The 21086-nt window shown below is 44.5% G+C and overlaps 1 protein-coding gene across 4 annotated transcripts in view; it reads left to right on the forward strand.

The window, feature by feature from the left end:
- cul9 (cullin 9) overlaps positions 1–21086 on the forward strand; it is a 318678-nt gene that overhangs the window by 65814 nt on the left and 231778 nt on the right. For all 4 annotated transcript variants that reach the window (XM_078542786.1, XM_078542788.1, XM_078542787.1 and 1 more), the window contains 2 exons: positions 1431–1585; positions 4424–4942. In XM_078542786.1, the coding sequence (XP_078398912.1) occupies positions 1431–1585; positions 4424–4942 (674 nt within the window). The remainder of the gene's footprint in view (positions 1–1430; positions 1586–4423; positions 4943–21086) is intronic.

Genomic DNA, 21086 nt, shown 5'->3' on the forward strand with positions numbered 1-21086 from the left:
GGGGCAGGCGGAGGAGGTATGAGGGCAGGGCAGGCAATGTGGAGAGGGGGATGGTGCAGAGAGGGGGAGAGTGAAGGGGGATAGTGAGGAGAGATTGAAGGGGAGAGTGAGGGGGAATGAGGGAGAGGGGGAAAGTGAGGGGTGATTGAGGGAGGGGGGAGTGTGAGGGCGATTGAGAGAGTGAGGGGGTGAGGAGAGAGGGTGAGGGGGGAGTGTGTGTGAGGGGGGAGTGTGTGTGAGGGGGGAGAGGGGAAGTGTGTGAGGGGGGAGAGGGGGAGTGTGTGAGGGGGAGAGGGGGAGTGCACGTGCACTCTCTCCCCCGCGCGCTCCGACGTGCACTCTCACCCCCGCGCGCTCCGATGTGCACTCTCACCCCCGCGCGCTCCGACGTGCACTCTCACCCCCGCGTGCTCCGACGTGCACTCTCACCCCCGCGCGCTCCGACGTGCACTCTCACCCCCGCGCTCCGACGTGCACTCTCACCCCCGCACGCTCCGACGCGCACTCTCACCCCCACACGCTCCGACGCGCACTCTCACCCCCGCACGCTCCGACGCGCACTCTCACCCCCGCACGCTCCGACGCGCACTCTCACCCCCGCACACGCTCCGACGCGCACTCTCACTCCCGCACACACTCCGATGTGCACTCTCACCCACCCACACAGTGGCTGAGGGTGTGAGTGAGTGATGAGCACTCTTTTAGCTGGACACACACACACCTGCTCCCACACTTTTGTTGTCATCTTTACTTATCACTCATTTTTAAAGATTATCAATTCATCATTGATTTGACATTTTTTTTTGCTCAGCAAGTTGTTTGTTTTGAAGTTGCTGTTTAATGTGTCAAACCTTGTCTTTCTGAAATTTGCTCATCTGGTTCTTGACTGAGAAAACACTTGAACTGTGACCCCCACATGAAAAAGTTAGGCAAGCCTGCCCTAATGCTTTCTGGGTCATTGTACTGAGCTCAGTACTATGTATTGCATATCAACTGATCTAGAAATCTTGGCTTTTCAAAGAGACAATTTTATAAACGTTAATCTAATACATATAATTCAGGTTTCCAGTTTTTCAACCCTCTAAATGATTGGAGTGTTTATTAATGCTTCTCTTTCCTTGCCCCTCCCCACATTTTGTTTTTCCAATCTTACTAATGCACCTTTTCATCTTTCATTCAGTTCTGATAAGTGTTTACACACAAGTAGCTATGGTGTGCTGTGTATTTCAAGCATTTTCTGTTCAAATCTCTTTTTAAACCCCAGTAACTAAAGAAGGAAATACTTGCACTTATTTGTACATCTTTCAGGGCTGTCAGTGTTGGACATTAGTTGTTGAGCTTTACTCTTATGTGAACAAAATAAGTATTGAATGTTTTCTAAATTCAGAATGGCTTTGGGCTCTGTTTTGAAGTTTTATGTTGTGTTGTAGGTAGCCGGGCATATGTTCTCCTCTCACTGAGCCAGCAGGATGGGATTGAACAGCACATGGATTTTGACAATCGTTACACCCTGTTGGAATTGTTTGCAGAAACCACTTCCTCGGAAGAACATGGAATTTCATTTGAAGGAATTCACCTCCCTCAGGTATTGTCATCACCCTATCATTTCACATTCCTGATTATTGCAATTAAAGCATTCCCCAAAGAAATAGACTTGCATTGAAACTATTGCCCAGAAAAGGGGAGAAGGATAACTGTGACAATTACAAGCCTGCTGTGGGAGATGACATACTGATTTTATTTCAAACTGGCTATTGGTCTTTGACAATATCTGCCTTCTACCCCACTACCAAACAATTTCTGGATTAGCTCAAGGTCATCAGGCAGAGTCAACATGGTTTTGTGAAAGGCAAATCATGTTTAACCAACTTATTGGAGTTCTTTGAGGAAGTAACATGTGCTGTGGACAAAGGGGAACCGGTAGATGTACTGTACTCAGATTTCCAGAAGGCATTTGATAAAGTGCCGTATCAAAGGTTATTGCGGAAAATAAAAGCTCATGGTATAGGGGGTAACCTATTGTACGGATAGAAGACTGGCTGGCTAACTGGAAGCAGAGAGTAGGAATAAATGGGTCTTTTTCAGATTGGCAAGATGTAACGAGTGGTGTGCCACAGGGATCAGTGTTGGGACCTCAACTGTTTACAATTTATATAAATGACTTGGATGAAGGGATTGAAGGGATGTTTGCCAAATTTGCTGATGCACAGAGGTAGGTAGGAAAGTAAGTTTGAAGAGGACATAAGGAGGCCACAAAAAGCTATAGATAGGTTAAGTGAGTGGGCAAAGATCTAGCAAATGGAGAATAATGTCGGACAATGTGAAATGTGATTTTGGTGGGAAGAGAAAAAGAGAAGCATTTAATCAAAATGGCGAGAGATTGCAGAGCTCTGAGCTGCAGAGGGACCTGGGTCCCCTAGTGCATGAATCACAAAAGACAGGTATGCAGGTACAGCAAGTAATTTGGAAAGTTCATAGAATGTTATCATTTATTGTGAGGGGAATTGATTACAAAAGTAGGGAGGCACGAGTGAGACCACATTTGGAGTATTGTGTACCTTATTTAAGGAAGGATGTAAATGCGTTGGAAGCAATTCAGAGAAGGTTTACCAGACTTATACCTGGAACAGGTATTCTTATGAGGAAAGGCTCGAAAGACTAGGCTGTACCCGCTGGAGTTTAGAAGAGTTAAAAATGACTTGATTGACATATAAGATCCTGAGGGGTCTTGACAGGGTGGATGTGGAGAGAATATTTCTTCTCGTGGGAGAATCTAGAACTAGGGGTCACTGTTTTAAAGAGAAAGGGGCCGTCCATTTAAAACAGAGATGAGGCGAAATTATTTCTCTGAGGGTCGTGAGTCTTCGGAACTCTCTTCCTGAAAAGGTGGTGGAAGCAGAGTCTTTGAAAATTTTTAAGGCACAGGTGGGTAGACTCTTGGTAAGCAAGGGGGTGATAGGTTATCGGGGGTAGATGGGATGCAGATTTGGGGCTACTATCAGATTAACCATGACCTTATTAAATGGTGGTACAGGCTTGAGGGTCTGAATGGCCGACTCCTGCTTCTTGTTCGTATGTTTTGTTTTTATTCATTTACGCGATGTGGGCCTTGCTGGCTAGACCAGCATTTATTGCCCATCCCTAGTTGCCCTTGAGAAGGTGGTGGTGAGCTGCCTGCTTGAACTGCTGCAGTCCATTTGGTGTAGGTACACCCACGGTGCTGTTAGTGAGGGAGTTCCAGGATTTTGACCCAGCGACAGTGAAGGAATGCAGATATATTTCCAAGTCAGGATGGTGAGTGGCTTGGAGGGGAACTTCCAGGTGGTGGTGTTCCCATCTATCTGTTGCCATTGTCCTTCTAGATGGTAGTGGTTATGGGTTTGGAAGGTGCTGCCTGAGGAGCCTTGCTGAGTTTCTGCAGTGCATCTTGTAAATGGTACATACTGCTGCTACTGTGCGTTGTGGTGGAGGGAGCGAATGTTTGTGGATATGATGTCAATCAAGCAGGCTGCTTTGTCCTGGAATAGTGGAGATTTTTTGAATTTTATAAGGTAAATATTGTGCTTATCATGATGAGCAATGTTAGTGCTCAACAATTGAAGCATTTTGCCATTGTAGGCACTTTATTGATCACCCCCAATTTATTTAGAGTGTTACTGGCTGCACTTTCCCTCTATTCTTGAGGTGTCAGCTGTGGCTCAGTTCATAGCACCCTCGCCTTTGAATCAGAGGGTTGTGGGTTCATGTCCCATTCCCGGAAACCAAGAACTGTGATTGTACTTGAAAAGAGTTGCAATCTGTGACTGTTGATAACTCGAAAGAGTTTCCCTCTATTCTTCCACAATGTCGCTCTCAAACTCACTGCCCCATATCCACGGGCATCTCTGCAACCTTGACCTCGACAATCTCCTCCCCCTACTGTCTTTCAATCCCACTCCATTCTGTATTTTCACTTGAGGGAAGGGAAACTTTGCTCCTAAGCCACTTACAACTGTAAATTCAAACTTGCAGCAGCCTAGGCTTTGACCTCCATTCTCATCTTCAGCGTCTTGCACCGACTTCTGAAACTCTGTCTTAAACCTCTGTATCTCCATCTCTCTCTCCCTTTACGACTCTTCTCTTGGACCATCTCCTAACTGGCTTGATGCCTTTTTGTTAGATTAATCTTGGCGAAGTGCTTGTGTTTTACTTTATTCTGTGCACTGTATCAAATTGTCATTGACTTGAGAGCCAAAAAATATTTTATGTTTGTGGCCAGGAATGGAAATTACATTTCATTTCAAGCAGGCATCGTTTATCTTCTGCTCTTGGTGCTCTGGCATCAGGGGCACCATATAAATGGGCCTAATTCCACAATACTGTGGAATGCAGCATTAACCACCTGCGTACTGTAATTCATTCTCTTTTGTCTTTTCCATTTCAGATTCCAGGAAAACTCCTATTTTCTTTGGTAAAACGGTATCTGTGTGTCACCTCACTGATGGACAAGTTGAATAACAGTGGGCAAGATGTAAGTGGAGAGCGCCAGGACTGCACTGCCTTGCATGTACCAGAACAGACTCGGCTGCTGCGCGAGTTTGAATTCACCGTGGCAATGGCAAACCTGATTTCTGAATTAGTTCGTGTCATGGGCTGGGACCGGAACAGAGAACCTGATCGTATGACAGGGTCGACAGGAGAAATGCTGCCCAGGAACGTTAAATCAATATTCCAGCCACGGAGCATGGCTACCAGTAACTTACTGATACCACAGCCACGGAAAAAAACAGCCACCACTTACAAAACACGCTCAAATTTTGCCAGCCGGAGCAGCTATGTGGAATATATACAAGCGAATTTAAAAGCAGGCATGACTGTGAAAATGCTGGAGGATTATGAACAAGTCAGTTGTGGAGATGAAGGGGAGTTTAGGTACAGCAATGATGGAACTCCTCCTGTGCAGGTAAGGAAGAAATGCTTAACGTACTAGTGATGTTCTGCTTGGCTAATGAAATTAGAAAAAAATTGAATTGAAATAACAGGAAAATTCTGAAAACACACAGTTGGTTAGTCAGCATCTGAAAGAATAAAAATCCTAAAATATTAGGTCACACTGTCTGTCTTCAGTCTTTTGAGAAGTTGAAGAATCTCAGGCCTCCTGTTACTGCACTGTCTGCACTTAGAGCTCTGGCTTATGTATCTTTTAAAATTTTGCTACGTGATCAGATCAAAGAAAAGACAAACCTACTTTGTTATAATTCTCATCATGCCTGAGAGATGCCTCAAAGGATTTCTTGCGAATTTAAAAAAAAAATGTTGTCAATTTGGCAAATTTGTGCAGCAAAATTCAACAAACAGTAATATGGTGAAGAGCCAGTAGCTCTGTTTTTTGTTTTGGTTCTGGATGTAATGTTAGACATGAGGGTGTTGACTGCCAACCCGAACAGGCAAATGGGTCCTCGGTTTAAAAGCTCATTCGAAAAAAAGCACTTCCAACTCTGCAGAGGAAAGTGAGGTTACAAATCTGCACTGCAACCCAAGTTTTGGAGAAAAGGATAACTTGGCTGCTCTTGCACATTTGCCTTGTGTATAGTGGAGTCAGTTTTCCAGTACACAGACTGCTTGATGGTGCTCAGCTTTCATACAGTCAGTATGAAATATCAGGATAAAAACAAAAAGCCTGCCGAAAGGTCACGAGGACTCGAAACGTTAACTGATTTCTTCTCCACCGATGCTGCCAGACCTGCTGAGTTTTTCCAGGTAATTCTGTTTTTGTTTTGAAATATCAGGAGGCTATTGCTAAATAGGATAGATTTTGAGCAGATCCAGCAACTCCAGATTGGGCAACCATGAGACGCTGTGGCCCATCAGCAGCTGCAGAGTTGTACTCAACCGCAATCTGTAACCTCATGGCCCGGCATATCCTCCACTCTACCATTACCGTCAAGCCAGGGGATCAACCCTGGTTCAATGAAGAGTGCAAGAGAGCGTGCCAGGAGCAACACCAGGCATACCTAAAAATGAGGTATCAAGCTGGTGAAGCTATAATACAGGACTACTTGCGTGCCAAACAGCATAAGCAGCAAGCGATAGACAGAGCTATGTGATTCTACAACAAATGGATCAGATCTAAGCTCTGCAGTCCTGCCACATCCATTCGTGAATGGTGGTAGACTATGAAACAACTCACTGGAGGAGGAGGCTCCACAAATATCCCCATCCTCAATGATGGAGGAGCCCAGCACAGCAGTGCAAAAGATAAGGCTGAAACATTAGCAACATCTTCAGCCAGAAGTGCTGAGTGGATACTCCATCTCGGCCTCCACCGGAGGACCCCAGCATCACAGATGCCAGTGTCCAGCCAGTTCGAGTCACTCCATGTGAAATCAAGAAGCGGCTGAAGCCACTGGATACTGCAAAGGCTATGGACCCTGATAATATTCTGGCAATATTACTGAGGACTTGTGCTCCAGAACTTGGTGCATCCCTAGCTAAGCTGTTCCAGTACAGCTATAACACTGGCATCTATCCAGCAATGTGGAAAATTGCCCAGGCATGTCCTGTACACAAAAAACAGGACAAATTCAACCTGGCCCATTATTGCCCCATCAGTCTACTTGCGATCATCAGTAAAGTGATGTAAGGAGTTATCAACAGTGCTATCAAGCGGCACTTGCTTAGCAATAACTTGCTCACTGATGCTCAGGGCCACTCAGCTCTTGACCTCATTACAGCCTTGGTTCAAACATGGACAGAAGAGCTGAACTCCAGAGGTGTGGTGAGAGTGACTGCCCTTGACATCAAGGCAGCATTTGACCGAGCGTGGCATCAAGGAGCCCTAGCAAAACTGGGGTCAATGAGAATCGGGGGAAAAACTCTCCACTGATTGGAATCATACCAAGCACAAAGGAAAATGGTTGTGCTTGTTGGAGGTCAATCATCTCAGTTCCAGGACATCACTACAGGAATTCCTCAGAGTAGTGTCCTAGGCTCAACCATCTTCAGTTGCTTCATCACTTTGTGGTCACTTCGTGACCATCTGCAACAAGAGAGAATCTAACCATTGTCCCTTGACATTGAATGGCATTACCATCGTTAAATCCTCCCTGTCGCCATCCTGGGGGTTACCATTGACCAGAATCTGAACTGGACCAGCCATATAAATACTGTGTGTACAAGAGCAGGTCTGGGGCTAGGAATCCTGCGGCAAGTAACTTACCTCCTGACTCCCCAAAGCCTGTCCACCATCTACAAGGCATAAGTCAGGAGTGTGATGGAATACAGCCCACTTGCCTGGATGAGTGCAGCTTCAACAACACTCGAAGCTGGACACTGTCCAGGACAAAGCAGCAACTTGATTGGCACCATGTCCATAAACATTCACTCCCTCCACACCACTGATGCACAGTGGCAGCAGGGTGTACATAACATAAGAAATAGGAGCAGGAATAGGTCATTTGGCCCCTGAAGCCTCCCCCGCCATTCAATAAGATCATGGCTGATTTGCCCTTTGCCTCAACTCCTCTTTCGTGCCAGCTCCTCATAGCCCTCAACTCCCTGATACTTCAAAAATCTATCTACCTCCTCTTTAAATACTTTGTGATCTGGCCTCCACAACTCTCTGGGGTAAAGAATTTCAAACATTCCTCACCCTCTGAGAGAAGAAATTCCTTCACATCTGTATTAAATGAGTGTCCCCTTACTGTGTATTTATGTCCCCTAGTTCAAGATTCCCCCGCTAGTGAAAAGACCGTCTCAACATCTGAGGCAGACAGGAGACAAAGAGTGGGAATAAACGGGTCTTTTTCCGAATGGCAGGCAGTGACTAGTGGGCTAGCGCAGGGATCTGTGCTGGGGCCCCAGCTATTCACAATATATATTAATGATTTAGATGAGGGAACTAAATGTAACATCTCCAAATTTGCAGATGGCACAAAGCTGGGTGGGAGGGTGAGCTGTGAGGAGGATGCAGAGATGCTTCAGTGTGATTTGGACAAGCTGAATGAGTGGGCAAATGCATGGCAGATGCAGTATAATGTGGATAAATATGAGGTTATCCATTTTGGTAGCAAAAACAAGAAGGCAGATTATTATCTGATTGGCTATAAATTGAGAGAGGGGAATGTGCAATGAGACCTGGGCGTCCTCGTACACCAGTTGCTGAAAGTAAGCATGCAGGTGCAACAGGTGGTAAAGAAGGCAAATGGTATGTTGGCCTTCATAGCAAGAGGATTTGAGTACAGGAGCAGGGATGTGTTGCTGCAATTATACAGGACCTTGGTGAGACCACACCTGGAATATTGTGTGCAGTTTTGGGCTCCTTATCTGAGGAAGGATGTACTTGCTATAGAGGGAGTGCAGTGAAGGTTTACCAGACTGATTCCTGGGATGGCGGGACTGACATATGAGGAGAGATTGAGTCGATTAGGATTATATTTGCTGGAGTTGAGAAGAATGAGGACGGATCTCATAGAAACCCATAAAATTCTAACAGGACTAGACAGGGTAGATGCAGGAAGGATGTTCCCAATGGTGGGGGAGTCCAGAACCAGGGGTCAGAGTCTGAGGATACGGGGTAGACCATTTAGGACTGAGATGAGGAGAAATTTCTTCACCCAGAGAGTGGTGAGCCTGTGGAATTCGCTACCACTTAAAAGTAGTTGAGGCCAAAACGTTGTATATTTTCAAGAAGGAGTTAGATATAGCTCTTGGGGTGAAAGGTATCAAAGGATATGGGGAGAAAGCGGGAGCAGGCTATTGAGTTGGATGATCAGCCATGATCATAATGAATAACGGAGCAGGCTTGAAGGGCTGAATGGCCTACTCCTCCTATTTTCTATATTACCCTGTCAAGCCCCCTCAGAATCTTTTATGTTCAATAAGATCACCCCTCATTCTTCTAAACTCTAAAGAATAAAGGCCTAACCTGTTTAGCCGTTCTTGATAAGTCAACCCCTTCATCCCAGGATTCAGCCTAGTGAGTCTCTTTTGAACTGCCTCCAATGCCAGTATATCCTTTCTTAAATATGGGGACCAGAACTGTACACAGTACTCCAGGTGCGGCCTCACCAACACCTTGTACAGTTGTAGCAAGACTTCCCTATTTTTAAACTCCAACCCCCAGCAATACAGGCCAAAATTCCATTTGCTTTGTTAATTACTTGCTGCACCTGCATGCTAACCTTTTTGTGTTTCATGCACAAGAACATCCAAATTCCTCTGTGCTGTACTTTTCTGGAGTCTCTCTCCATTTAATTAATAGTCTGCCTTTTGATTCTTCCTACCTCACACTTTCCTACATTAAATCGATCTGCCAAGTTTTTGCCCACTCACTCAACTTATCTATATCCCCTTGAAGATTCCTTATGTCCTCATCACAACATGGCCACCCACCGATTTTTGTATCATCGGCAAATTTGGATACCTTACACTTTGCCCCCTCCTCCAAGTCATTAATATAGATAGTAAATAATTGAGGCCCTCGGACTGACCCTTGTGGCACTCCACTGGTTACGTCTTTCCAACCTGATAAAGACCTATTAATCCCGACTCTCTGCCTTCTGTGTGTTAACCAATCCTCAATCCATGCTAATACATTACCCCCAATATTGTGAGCTCCTATCTTGTGCAATAACCTTTTATGCGGCACCTTATTGAATGGCTTCTGGAAATCCAAATAGACTACGTTTACTGGCTCCCCTTTATCAAGTCTGCCTGTTATATCCTCAAAGAACTATAGGAAATTTGTCAAACATGATTTGCCTTTCACAAAACCATGTTGACTCTGTTTGAATGCGTTAAGCTTTTCTAAACGTCCCGCTATTTCTTGCTTAATAATTAACTCTAGCATTTTCCCAATGACAGATGTTAGGTTGACTGGCTTATAGTTTCCCTCTTTTTGTCTCCCTCCCTTCTTGAACAGGGGCGTCACATTAGCTGCTTTCCAATCCTCTGGGATCCTCCTGGAATCCAGTGAGTTCTGGAATATTTCGACGAATGCCTTCGCTATCTCTGCAGCCACTTCCTTTAAAACCCTTGGATGCAGGCCATCAGGTCCTCGTGACTTGTCTGCCTTTAGTCCCATTACTTTGTCCCTTGTGATAGAGACTGTTACAAAATCTTTCCTTCCATTAGCTCCTTGCTTATCTGATATCATTGGGATGTTTATAATGTCCTGCGCTGTGAAGACTGATGCAAAATATTGATTTATGTTAATTGCCATTTCTCTATTGACCGTTATCAATTCTCCAGTCGCATCCTCCAAAGGTCCCACACTCACTTTAGCCACTCTTTTTATATACCTGTAGAAGCTCTTGCTGTTTGTTTTTATATTTCTTGCCAATTTCCTTCCTCTTCTTTAGCTTTTTAGTCGTCTGCTGCTGGTTCCTAAAAAATCCCAATCCTCTGGTCTGCCACTAGTTTGCGCTGCTTTGTATGCCTTAGTTTTTGATTGGATGCTCTCCTTGACGGTCTTCGTTAACCATGGGTGGTTCATCCTTCTCATTGAGCCCTTCTTTTTGGCAAGGATAAATTTTTGCTGAGCATCATGAAATACCTGCGTAAATGTCTGCCATTGCTCATCCACTGACCTTCCCCTTAGTCTGTTTTCCCAACCCGCTTTAGACAACTCTTTCTTCATATCTCTGTAATTGCCCTTATTTAAGTTGAGGACACTGGTTGCTCGCCCTCAAACTGAATTTGAAATTCTACCATGTTGTGATCGCTATCCTCTAGAGGATCCTTAACTACGAGATCTCATAGTAATGTGTAATGAGTTAGGATTGATAAATCTAAAATAGCCTGTTCCCGGGTAGGTTCTGCAACGTATTGCTCTCAGAAACAATCCCTGATGCACTCTACAAATTTGTCTTCCATGTTACCCCTGCCAATCTGATTTGTGAATATGCAGATTAAAATCACCCATGACAATTGTAGTGCCCTTCCCACACACCTCCATTATTTTCAGATTTATACTTTGTCCAACAGTGAGGCAACTCTTCGGGGGCCTATAGTTAACAGCCATTCCCCTGTTCCCTGTTATCAATTCTCCAGCCACATCCTTCAAGGATGCCAATTTACTTTCGACTCCCACCCATGACTCCTTCCCCTTGCTATTCCACATCTCCACCCAAACTGATTCCACAACACGATCTGTTGCACCTATACCACTACTCACCACCGCACTGATACCTTCCTTTGTTAACAAAACTACTCCATCTCCACTTCCTTTTTGCCTGTTTTTCTGGAACGTTGAATACCGTTGAATATTGAGTTCCTAGCCTTGGTCACCCTGCAACCATGTCTCTGTAACAGCTATCAAGTCATATCCGTTTATTTCTATTTGTGCCGTCAACTCATCTATCTTGTTACAAATGCTGTGTGCATTCATATAAAGAGCCTTAAGCTTCAGCTTTTTACCATTATTACTCATTCTGGTTCTAATTTCTGCTGCACTCTTCTGTTTATATTTTCTGCCCCTTCCTGTCACACTTTGATTATCGTTCGCCTCTTCACTACCCTGCACTTCTGCTCTTTCGTTTCTTTTTGATTTTTTAAACTTCCCTTCAATTGAACCCTCACCCCCACTAATCAGTTTAAAGTCCTATCTACAGCCCTAGTTATATGATTCACCAGGACACTGGTCCCAGCATGTTTCAAATGAAGCCCGTCCCAACGGAACAGCTCTCTCCTTCCCCAGTACTGGTGCCAGTGCCCTGTGAATTGGAACCCATTTCCACTCCCTCTCCAGTATTTGAGCCACGCATTTACCTCTCTAATCTTATTTACCCCACGCTAATTTGCACTTGACTCAGGAAGTAATCCGAAAAACCCTTTGTGGTTCTGCTTTTTAATTGAGCTGCTCGCAGTCCATCAGCAGAACCTCTTTCCTAGTCCTACCTGTGTCGTTGGTACCTACGTGGACCACGACAACTGGATTCTTCCCTCCCATTCCAAGTTCCTCTCCAGCTCAGAAGAGATGTCCTTAACCTTGGCACCAGGTAGGCAACACAGCCTTCGGGACCCTCTGTCTTTGCTGCAGAGAACAGTATCCATTACCTTAACTATGCTATCCCCTATTACTAATACATTTCTTTTTTCTCCCCCCACTTGAATGGTGCTCTGTACCACGGAGCTCTGGTCAGTTTGCTCATCCTCCCTGCAGTCTGTGCCTCATCCACACAAGGAACAAGAACCTTGTACCTATTGGACAAGGGCACCGGCTGAGGTTCCTCCAAAGCTAAGCTCTGGATCCCCATACCTGCCTCGCTCTCAGTCACACCCTCCTGTCCCTGACCACGGTCCAAATTTGATGTAATTAATCTAAGGGGTGTGACTGTCTCCTGAAGCAGTGTCCAGGTAACTCTCCCCCTCCCTGATGTGTCGCAGTGTCCGCAGCACAGACTCCAGCTCATTAAATCTGAGCCTGAGTTCCTCAAGCAGCCAACACGTACTGCAGTTGTGGTCACCGTGGATCGCACCAGCTCCCACATGCTACAGCTGCAAACATCACCTGCCCAGCCATCTCTGTTCTATTTAATTAATTAATTTGGATGTTAAATATTTTAAAAGTGAATTTCCATCTACAAGATGCACTGCAGGAACTCATCAAGGCTCCTTAAGCAGCACTTTCCAAACCCTTGACCGCTACCATCTAGAAGGACAAGGGCAGCAGATAGATGGGAACACCACCACCTGGAAGTTCCCCTCCAAGCCACTCACCATCCTGACTTGGAAATATATTGCCATTTCTTCAGTGTCGCCAGGTCAAAATCTTGGAACTCCCTCCCTAACAGCACTGTGGGTGTACCTACACTACGTGGACTGCAGCGGTTCAAGAAGGCAGCTCACCAGCACCTTCTAAGGGGCAGTTAGGGATGGGTAATAAATGTTGGCCTAAGCAGCAAAGCTCACATCCCATGAATGAATGAAAGAAAAGTTTGACCAATCGAATCCATCTTGGCTTTCTAGACGAATCCAGTCAGTCCCATTCCTCCACTCAATTCCTGCAGTCTTGCAAGTTTATTTCCTTCAACTGCCCATCCAATTTCATTTCAAAGCCATTGACCACCTTTGCTTTCATCACCATCGTGGTCATCAAGTTCCAGGCCATTACCAATTGCTGTCTAAAAATGTTTTTCCTCGCAACCGCTTGCATTTCTTGCCCAAAATCTTTATCCTGTGTCCTCTAGTCCTTGTACCATCAGCCGATGAGGAACAGCTTTTCTTTGTCCATCTGATTTAACCTTGTCAAAATCTTGGATACCTCTATTAAATCTGCCCTCAATTTCCTTTGCTTCAAAAGAACAACCTCAGGTTCTCCAACCTAACCTTAGAGATAAAATCCCCCATCTCTGGAAGCATTCTGGTAGATCTCCTTTGAACCCTCTCAAGAACCCTCACATCCTTTCTAAAGTAGGTGACCAGAACTGGATGCAATACTCTAGCTGTGGCCTGACCAGAGCTTTAGAAAGGTTCTGCATACCTTCCTCATTTATGTGCTTAATACTTTATTTATGAAACCCAAGATCTCATATGCTTTGCAAATTACTTTTTCAATATGTTCTGCTGCCTTCACAGATCTATGCACATGAACCCGGAGGTCTCAATGTCCCTGCACACTCTCTAGAACTGTGCCATCAAGTCTATATTGCCCCCTCTATCCCTTCTGCCAAAAAGCATCACCTCATACTTTTCCTTTATTAAATTCTGTTTGTCACTTATCTGCCCAGTCTGCTAGCCTATCTCTGTCCTGTTGCAGTGGATTAGTTTCATCATCTTTGTTTGCCACGCTCTCTATTATAACGTCCAAGTCTTTTATATGTACACCCTGAAACACAGTGGTCTGAACAGTGGCTCTTGGGAAACACCACTGTCTACCATCCTTTAGTCTGAAAAACAACCATTTAACCAAAATAACAACCATTGACTCTCTTTTTCCTTAAACCAATCTTTAATCCAAGCTGACACTAACCCTCCTATTTCATGAACTTCGATTTTTTTAATACTTAGTCAAACACTAACCCATATAGACAACTATTCCCTTAATCAACCTTTTCTGTTACTTCATCAAAAAATTCAATTAGATTAGTCAAGCACGATCTGCCTTTTACAAATACTTGCTAGCTCTCCTTAATGAACTCAAAACTCTCTTAAGTGCCTGGAGACTTAATGATTTTTTCCCCCCAATTATTGTTTCTAAAACCTTCCCACCACTGATGTCAAACAGATTGCCCTTTAGTTTGTAGGACAGTCCTTATACCCTTGCTTGAATGAGGGTGTCACGTTTGCTACGCTCTAATTGCCTGGCATCTCCTCCATATCCAGGCAAGCCCTTCTATTATCTCCAATTCCACATCCTTTAGCAACCTGGTGTCAAAGAAAAAATACAGCAAATGCAGGTTACTTCAGGAAAGAGTACAGTTTATTAAGCGCTGAACCATACAATGGCCATTGGGAGCAGATCACAACGATCTGCTCGTCGTTACATTGTTCAACAAGCAGTATTTATACAGTACAATTACATGGCTCCAGCATATTCACACACTGATCCTATTAACTTGAGTGATCTTATTAACTTGCCCTTCTTTATTCTCTTATCATTATATCTATGTTAGCTAATTGATTTTGCTTACCCATACAGTTTCTTGATCATCTCTTATCTCTTCTAACAATGTACTATTCATTCCACGAGACAACATCTATTTCCGGCCCATCTCCCGCGCATCCGCCCTCACGCCTTCTCCTCCTTCCCAGAAACATGATAGGGTCCCCCTTGTCCTCACTTATCACCCCACCAGCCTCCGCATTCAAAGGATCATCCTCCGCCATTTCCGCCAACTCCAGCATGATGCCACCACCAAACACATCTTCCCTTCACCCCCCCGGCGGCATCCCGTAGGGATCATTCCCTCCGGGACACCCTGGTCCACTCCTCCATCACCCCCTACTTCTCAACCCCTACCTATGGCACCTCCCCATGCCCACGCAGAAGATGCAACACCTGCCCCTTCACTTCCTCTCTCCTCACCGTCCAAGGGCCCAAACACTCCTTTCAAGTGAAGCAGCATTTCACTTACATTTCCCCTAACTTAGTCTACTGCATTCGTTGCTCCCAATGCGGTCTCCTCTACATTGGAGAGACCAAACGCAAACTGGGCGACCGCTTTGCAGAACACCTGCGGTCTGTCCGCAAGAAAGACCCAAACCTCCCTATCGCTTGCCATTTTAACACTCCACCCTGCTCTCTTGCCCACATGTCTGTCCTTGGCTTGCTGCATTGTTCCAGTGAAGCCCAACGCAAACTGGAGGAACAGCACCTCATCTTCCGACTAGGCACTTTACAGCCTTCCGGGCTGAATATTGAATTCAACAACTTTAGATCTTAAACTCCCCCTCCCTTTTGTTTTTTTCAATAATTTATATAGACTTTTCTTTTCCCACCTATTTCCATTATTTTTAAACCTATACCTGTAATGCCCTGTCAGTCTTTCCACCCCACTCCCACTAGAGCTGTACCTTGAGTGTCCTGCCATCCATTCTTAATTAGCACATTCTCTTAGATAATATCACCACCTTTAACACGTCTTTGCTCCTTTGTCTGTGACATCTTTTGATTATCTGCTCCTATCACTGCTTGCTTGTCCCTACAACGCGCCCCCCCCCCCCCACCCACTTCTCTCCCCCACCCCCCACCTTAAAGCAGCTTATATTTCACCCCTCTCCTAACTTCAGTTCTGCTGAAGGGTCATGGGGACTCGAAACATCAACTCTTTTCTTCTCCGGCGATGCTGCCAGACCTGCTGGGTTTTTCCAGGTAATTCTGTTTTTGTTTTGGATTTCCAGCATCCGCAGTAGTTTTTTTGTTTTTATCTCTGTTTGTGTTTATTGTGTCATGTATCCTTTTTATCTACTCTTTGCCTAACCTTTGATCTCAGGTCATTTCACGTGTCTAGGCTTCTTGTTCTTATTTTTCTGTTCTTGCTTTCCTTTATAATTTAACCCTTTAGGTGATTTTTCTTTCTCAGTCCCCCCTTTTGTGCTTTGTAGCACAATCCCCTTAGTCCCTTCCCAGTAGTGCCATTTCCCTTCTATACTTGTCCTTTTCCCACTTGTTGATCCTCCTTCTAAGCTGGCAGGATAAAATAATGAGGATTACAATTATCAAGGCCTGAATAATAACCAGGACATGGGAGAGAATTCTCAGCCAGGGATGTACGTTTACATTCATACCCCAATTCCAAATTTGTGACACAAAAGAGTTCTCCTTTAATAGTTCATTAGCCATGTCTTGATCAGTCCGAATCTTCTGCTCAATGGTTTTCCATTTGTGAATTATGTTGCATGTTTCTTTTATCAGTTGCTCCCAATCAGCTCCGATTGGAGGGAGTGTAGGCAAAACAGGAGGTGCAAACTCACATATTGTGGCATCATTGTCCGTGTGCTGTATTGTTGCATCAACTTGTGGATTAGTGTCCTTTGGTATAGATTCCAGGGTGTCAGTTCCGAAGACTACCTGCTCTTTAGGGTTTTTAATTATTACATTATAGCCTGGCAAAGTGCAGACCTTGTCCCGTATAGTGTAAGTTAGGTTAGTGGTTACAATATAATAGTGGGTTGTGTTGTGCGTTTTTCCGAAATATGAGCCATTATGTTTAGTCGGGTTGACATATATCAAACGATTATTCCAATGGGTTAAACCGCATGTCCCTTCATTTATGGTGGCGTAGTCTGGACACAACCAGATATCGTCCGTCTGATGACATTGTTCCCTTTGCAATCCTTTCATTGAGTTATTCATTATCACTGCCCACTTTGGGGCTTCTGGGACTGTCAACCACACCCTTTCCTTTACCCAGCCCACGTTTTCGACCCGATATAGTCGGGATCTCAACGTATCATCTTCGGTTTTAGGTATGTGTAGAACCATACCCAGGATTATTGTTTCCTCCTTTTTTTTTTGCTGCTCTTAAGGTGGGGGTTGCGGGTGGCTAGAGAGAAGTCTCGGACATCAACATTTGCTAGGGATGACCCTAGCACCCATTTTCATAAAGTCTCTTCCCCTATCCAATCTGGCAGCTGGTGATTTTTAAGCTGCAACAAGTTTTTATCTACTTGGGCCAGAACCCAAGACCCGTATAAGGTGCATACAGCATCCCTTGTTTCATTCTTTTTTTCATCCTCTTCTCTGACAATCAGGGCAGTTATCGTGTTAGTTACTGGTTTCAGGCGTTTCAAACCTTCCTGGATAAGGACAGTCAGCTGTTCACTAGTCTGGGCTGTGTCTTCCTGATCATTATACCCTTCCTGGGCTATCTGCTTCATGTGGGCCTTTAGTTTGTCAATTTCTGTTTGTAGAGTTCCTATATCTAAGTTATTTATTGTGGCAGTTCCTGCCGCATAACCTATTCCTGCAACTTCCAAGATCCCTCTCCTTTCTCGTCTTTTTTTCCCGTATCCTCCTTTTGCGTTGTTTCTGAGTAGGGTTTACAGTGTTAGTGCTCACCAATTGCTCCTTTTCAACTCCTTGTTTCAACCCTGTTTGGCTAACTTCCTCTCTTAACAGTTTGGTATGCAGGTATCTCAGCCCATTAGGGCACCATTCTGGCATATTTAGTCTCGTCAGATTTACTGTTACTTTCACATGGGTGTATCCTGGCGCAATAATCACTCCTTCCTTTTCTGGGATTATTACTAGCCCTGTGTTTAGTGGTATTACTTCTGACTTGAGGCATTCTGGGGTGCCTGGGTGACAACTGTTTTAGTAACATCTTGAGGTGGGGTTGGGGTACCAGCTGTTTTGGGTATTGTTGTGCTGGTTGAGAGGGGTAATGGGGTCGTAAGGCCAGACCTAATCGCCCGTCTTATTATCCGGTCTGTACAGCTCAAGACATATCCTCCTCCCACCTGTCCCCAAATCTGATTATTTGTACTGCAATTGATCCTCTTCTTCGTGCCAGTTGTTTGACATGGCCCACAAGGGTTTGGCTTTAAATTTATTTCTGTCCAGTTACAAGTATAACATCCTCTGCTTTGTCTTTCACACTGATAGCTATTGGTTAGGGTGAAGCCCGAAGTGGGGCTTGTGTTTTTTTAGGGGTATATAGTTGGCAATCATTTCCCTGTTCCTTCTGTATCTGGTTATTATTGGTTGTAGCGGTAGCTCTATAATTATTATCAGTGTCTCGCTTTTCTATTATTAGCCTACTGGTGCCCCTTTTTCCTATACCTATAGTTATTTCAGGTCCTTCACAAAGTATATTAAATTGTAACTTCCGCTCCTGTCTATTATTGTTACTATTGGGATTTTTCTGTTCGCCGCACTTAAGGATCAAAGTCGGATCTTGTCCTTTGCAAGTTGTGGATGTGACTCTTTCCCCTTTTATCACTCCTTCGTCTCCTGGCCTTTCTTCATCACACAACATTCCTGCATTATTAGTAGACATAGCTATATTAATCTCACTGGCCTTAACTTGTATTGAGAGACAAAGAACCTCGCTCATTTCTATATATTTTCCTGATTCTAAACGTTTAACGCTAAAATTTCCTTTTCCACAGTACACCAGGACTGGTTTGTGGGTATCATCATTATAATAGATCTTATTATCCCTGCAAGAACCATCATTTCTGGTTTTAGACGTTAGCAATACAGCCTGATTATTACTAGAGTCACTCATTATCTCTTGACGTGTTCGTATACGGTTATACAGAAGTGTTATACAATCAAATTTTACCTTACATCTATCATTTCCACAAGAGAAATAGCGAATTCCTTGTGGTTCAACGCTTGACAAATTTTCTTGAGTTTGTTCAAACATTATTGTGTGGCAATGGTACATGGTCAGACGCCGCGGGATGGCATCTGGGTGATTGCACTGTACCTGATCCTTAAAGTCTAGTTCAATGGTGTATGTTCTGTTTCTTGCACATGGCCAGGTGGTGGCGACTATGGAGCCTCCACAGAGGGCCACAAAGGCCAGGATCAAGCTCAGTCCTTTATACATCTTCGGGCGCCGGGATCCTTTTACAGTGGGAGGTGTGAATCCAAGTGGTTCTTCCTTCACACTTTACTGCTGTTTTAAGGCCCTTCCCATCTGGGTTTAAGGGAATCCATTCTTTTGTGAACTTTCACAAAGACCCACTCGCCTGGTTTTAGCGTATGGCACTGGAAGTCTCCTGGTTTCTTTTGTGATTCTTTTACCTGTGCATGAATAGATCTCAATTGTTTGGTTAATGCTTGACAATACTGTATCCATTTATCATCTGCCTCATGTAGATCAAAGGGTTTGGTTAGCTAGGTGGGGTTAAATCCTACCCTCATAGGGCTGCCCATTATTATTTCATGTGGACTCAATTTCACCTCTGAGTGTGGTATAGAACGCATACTCATTAGAGCTATGGGCAAAACATCTGGCCATTTTAAGCCAGTTTCCTCACAAAGTTTGGCCAATTTATTCTTTAGTGTGCCATTGTTTCTTTCCACTATTCCAGATGCTTGTGGGTGGTGAGGGCAAGCAAGTTTTTGTTTAATACCCAAAGCCTTACATATCTCTTGCATAATTTTTCCTGTAAAGTGTGTTCTTCTGTCACTAACTATACTTTCTGGTAGGCCAAATCTGCAGATTATTTCCTTAAGCAGTATTTTCGCTACTGTCATAGCGTCCGCCTTACGTGCAGGGAAAGCTTCAATCCATTTAGAGAAGGTATCTATTATAACTAGCACATACTCATATCCTAATGCCATAGGTAACTGTATAAAATCAATTTGTATATTTACAAAAGGTCCACAGGGACCTATTTTAACAGCAGACCAAGTAGGTTTGCTCCTGCCAGGGTTATGTTTTTGGCAAATGGCACACCTTTGGCAGAGGTTAGCTGACATTTACACAAAACCAGGGGCGTACCATGTGTTTCGGATGGTCTCAATCATCCCCCCTTTGCTCGCGTGTGTCACACCGTGAGCAATTTTTGCTAAATAAGGTAACATTTGTCTGGAGGCCACAGGTCTGCCATCTGTGGATCGCCAAAGACCATCTGAATCTTTGTGACATCCCTTAAGGATCCATGACTTATGTTCTTTGTAAGGGACTGATTCTTGTAGGGTCACAAGTTCCGATAGTAAACTAGGGAGTTTGTTTTCTGTCCTGTTTTGGAGACACAATGCATCGGGAAGTGGGACAGCAGCAGCACTTTTAGCAGCAAGGTCAGCGCGCTCATTACCCTTGGAGATGTTGTCTTTGTTTCCTGTATGGGCCTGACATTTAATAACTGCAACCTTGGAGGGAAGTTGGATAGCGGTTAGTAAGTCTTGCAATAGCTTACCATGTCGAATAGGGGTACCCAAGGGCAGTTAAGTGCTGCTTCACTTCCTGGGCTCTCCTAGCATTGAGCTTTTTCTGTGCTCAAAGGGGCGCTCTGTCCCGCGTGTGGACATTCGTTTTTCCAATGTCCTGTTTCTCCACAGTTAAAGCAGGCACCTCTTCCTGGGGTTGCCTGCATTCCCCCCCTCCTCCGCCGTCCTTTCCCTCTGCCTCTGCCCCTTCCTCTTTCCCCAAAATTGTTTCCCTGCAATTGGCCAAGTTGCAGAGCAATTAACCTTTCCTCCAATTATTCTTTCCTTTGTTCTAGGCAGCTTTGGCAGTGTGAGGCTCTGTCAGGGGTTTGGTTTGCCACCCTATACAGATGCTCTTGAGCTGATTTTGGATTTTGGGCAAAAGCCCTCCCACAAAGGCGGCTGCAACCGCCTCTGGGGCCACATCTCTGGGCTTGATGATCCCAGAGTGAGATTCAAAGATTCTAATCCTTTGCTTTAAAAAATCTGCAGGGGATTCATTCTTTTCCTGCTTACAATTTTGGATTTTGGACCAATCAGCCCTTTTGGGGCATACTGCATCAATCAGTTGTCCCTTAAAGTCGTCCAGGGCTTCAGTGCGACCTGGATCATCTTCGGGCCACTGGGCTGCTTCGAGCAGCCTTTTCTTACCTCGCTGGGTACTATCACTCTCAACAATTGCAGCATATCCGACCAATTGGGATTATAACACTGCATTACTGTTAGAAGTTCTTTAGTAAATTTCTCTGGCTGTTCTCTAATAGGGGGAAAATCCTTA

This window comes from Cetorhinus maximus, chromosome 5 (genome assembly GCF_964194155.1).
Source record: "Cetorhinus maximus chromosome 5, sCetMax3.hap1.1, whole genome shotgun sequence".
Lineage (NCBI taxonomy): Eukaryota > Metazoa > Chordata > Chondrichthyes > Lamniformes > Cetorhinidae > Cetorhinus > Cetorhinus maximus.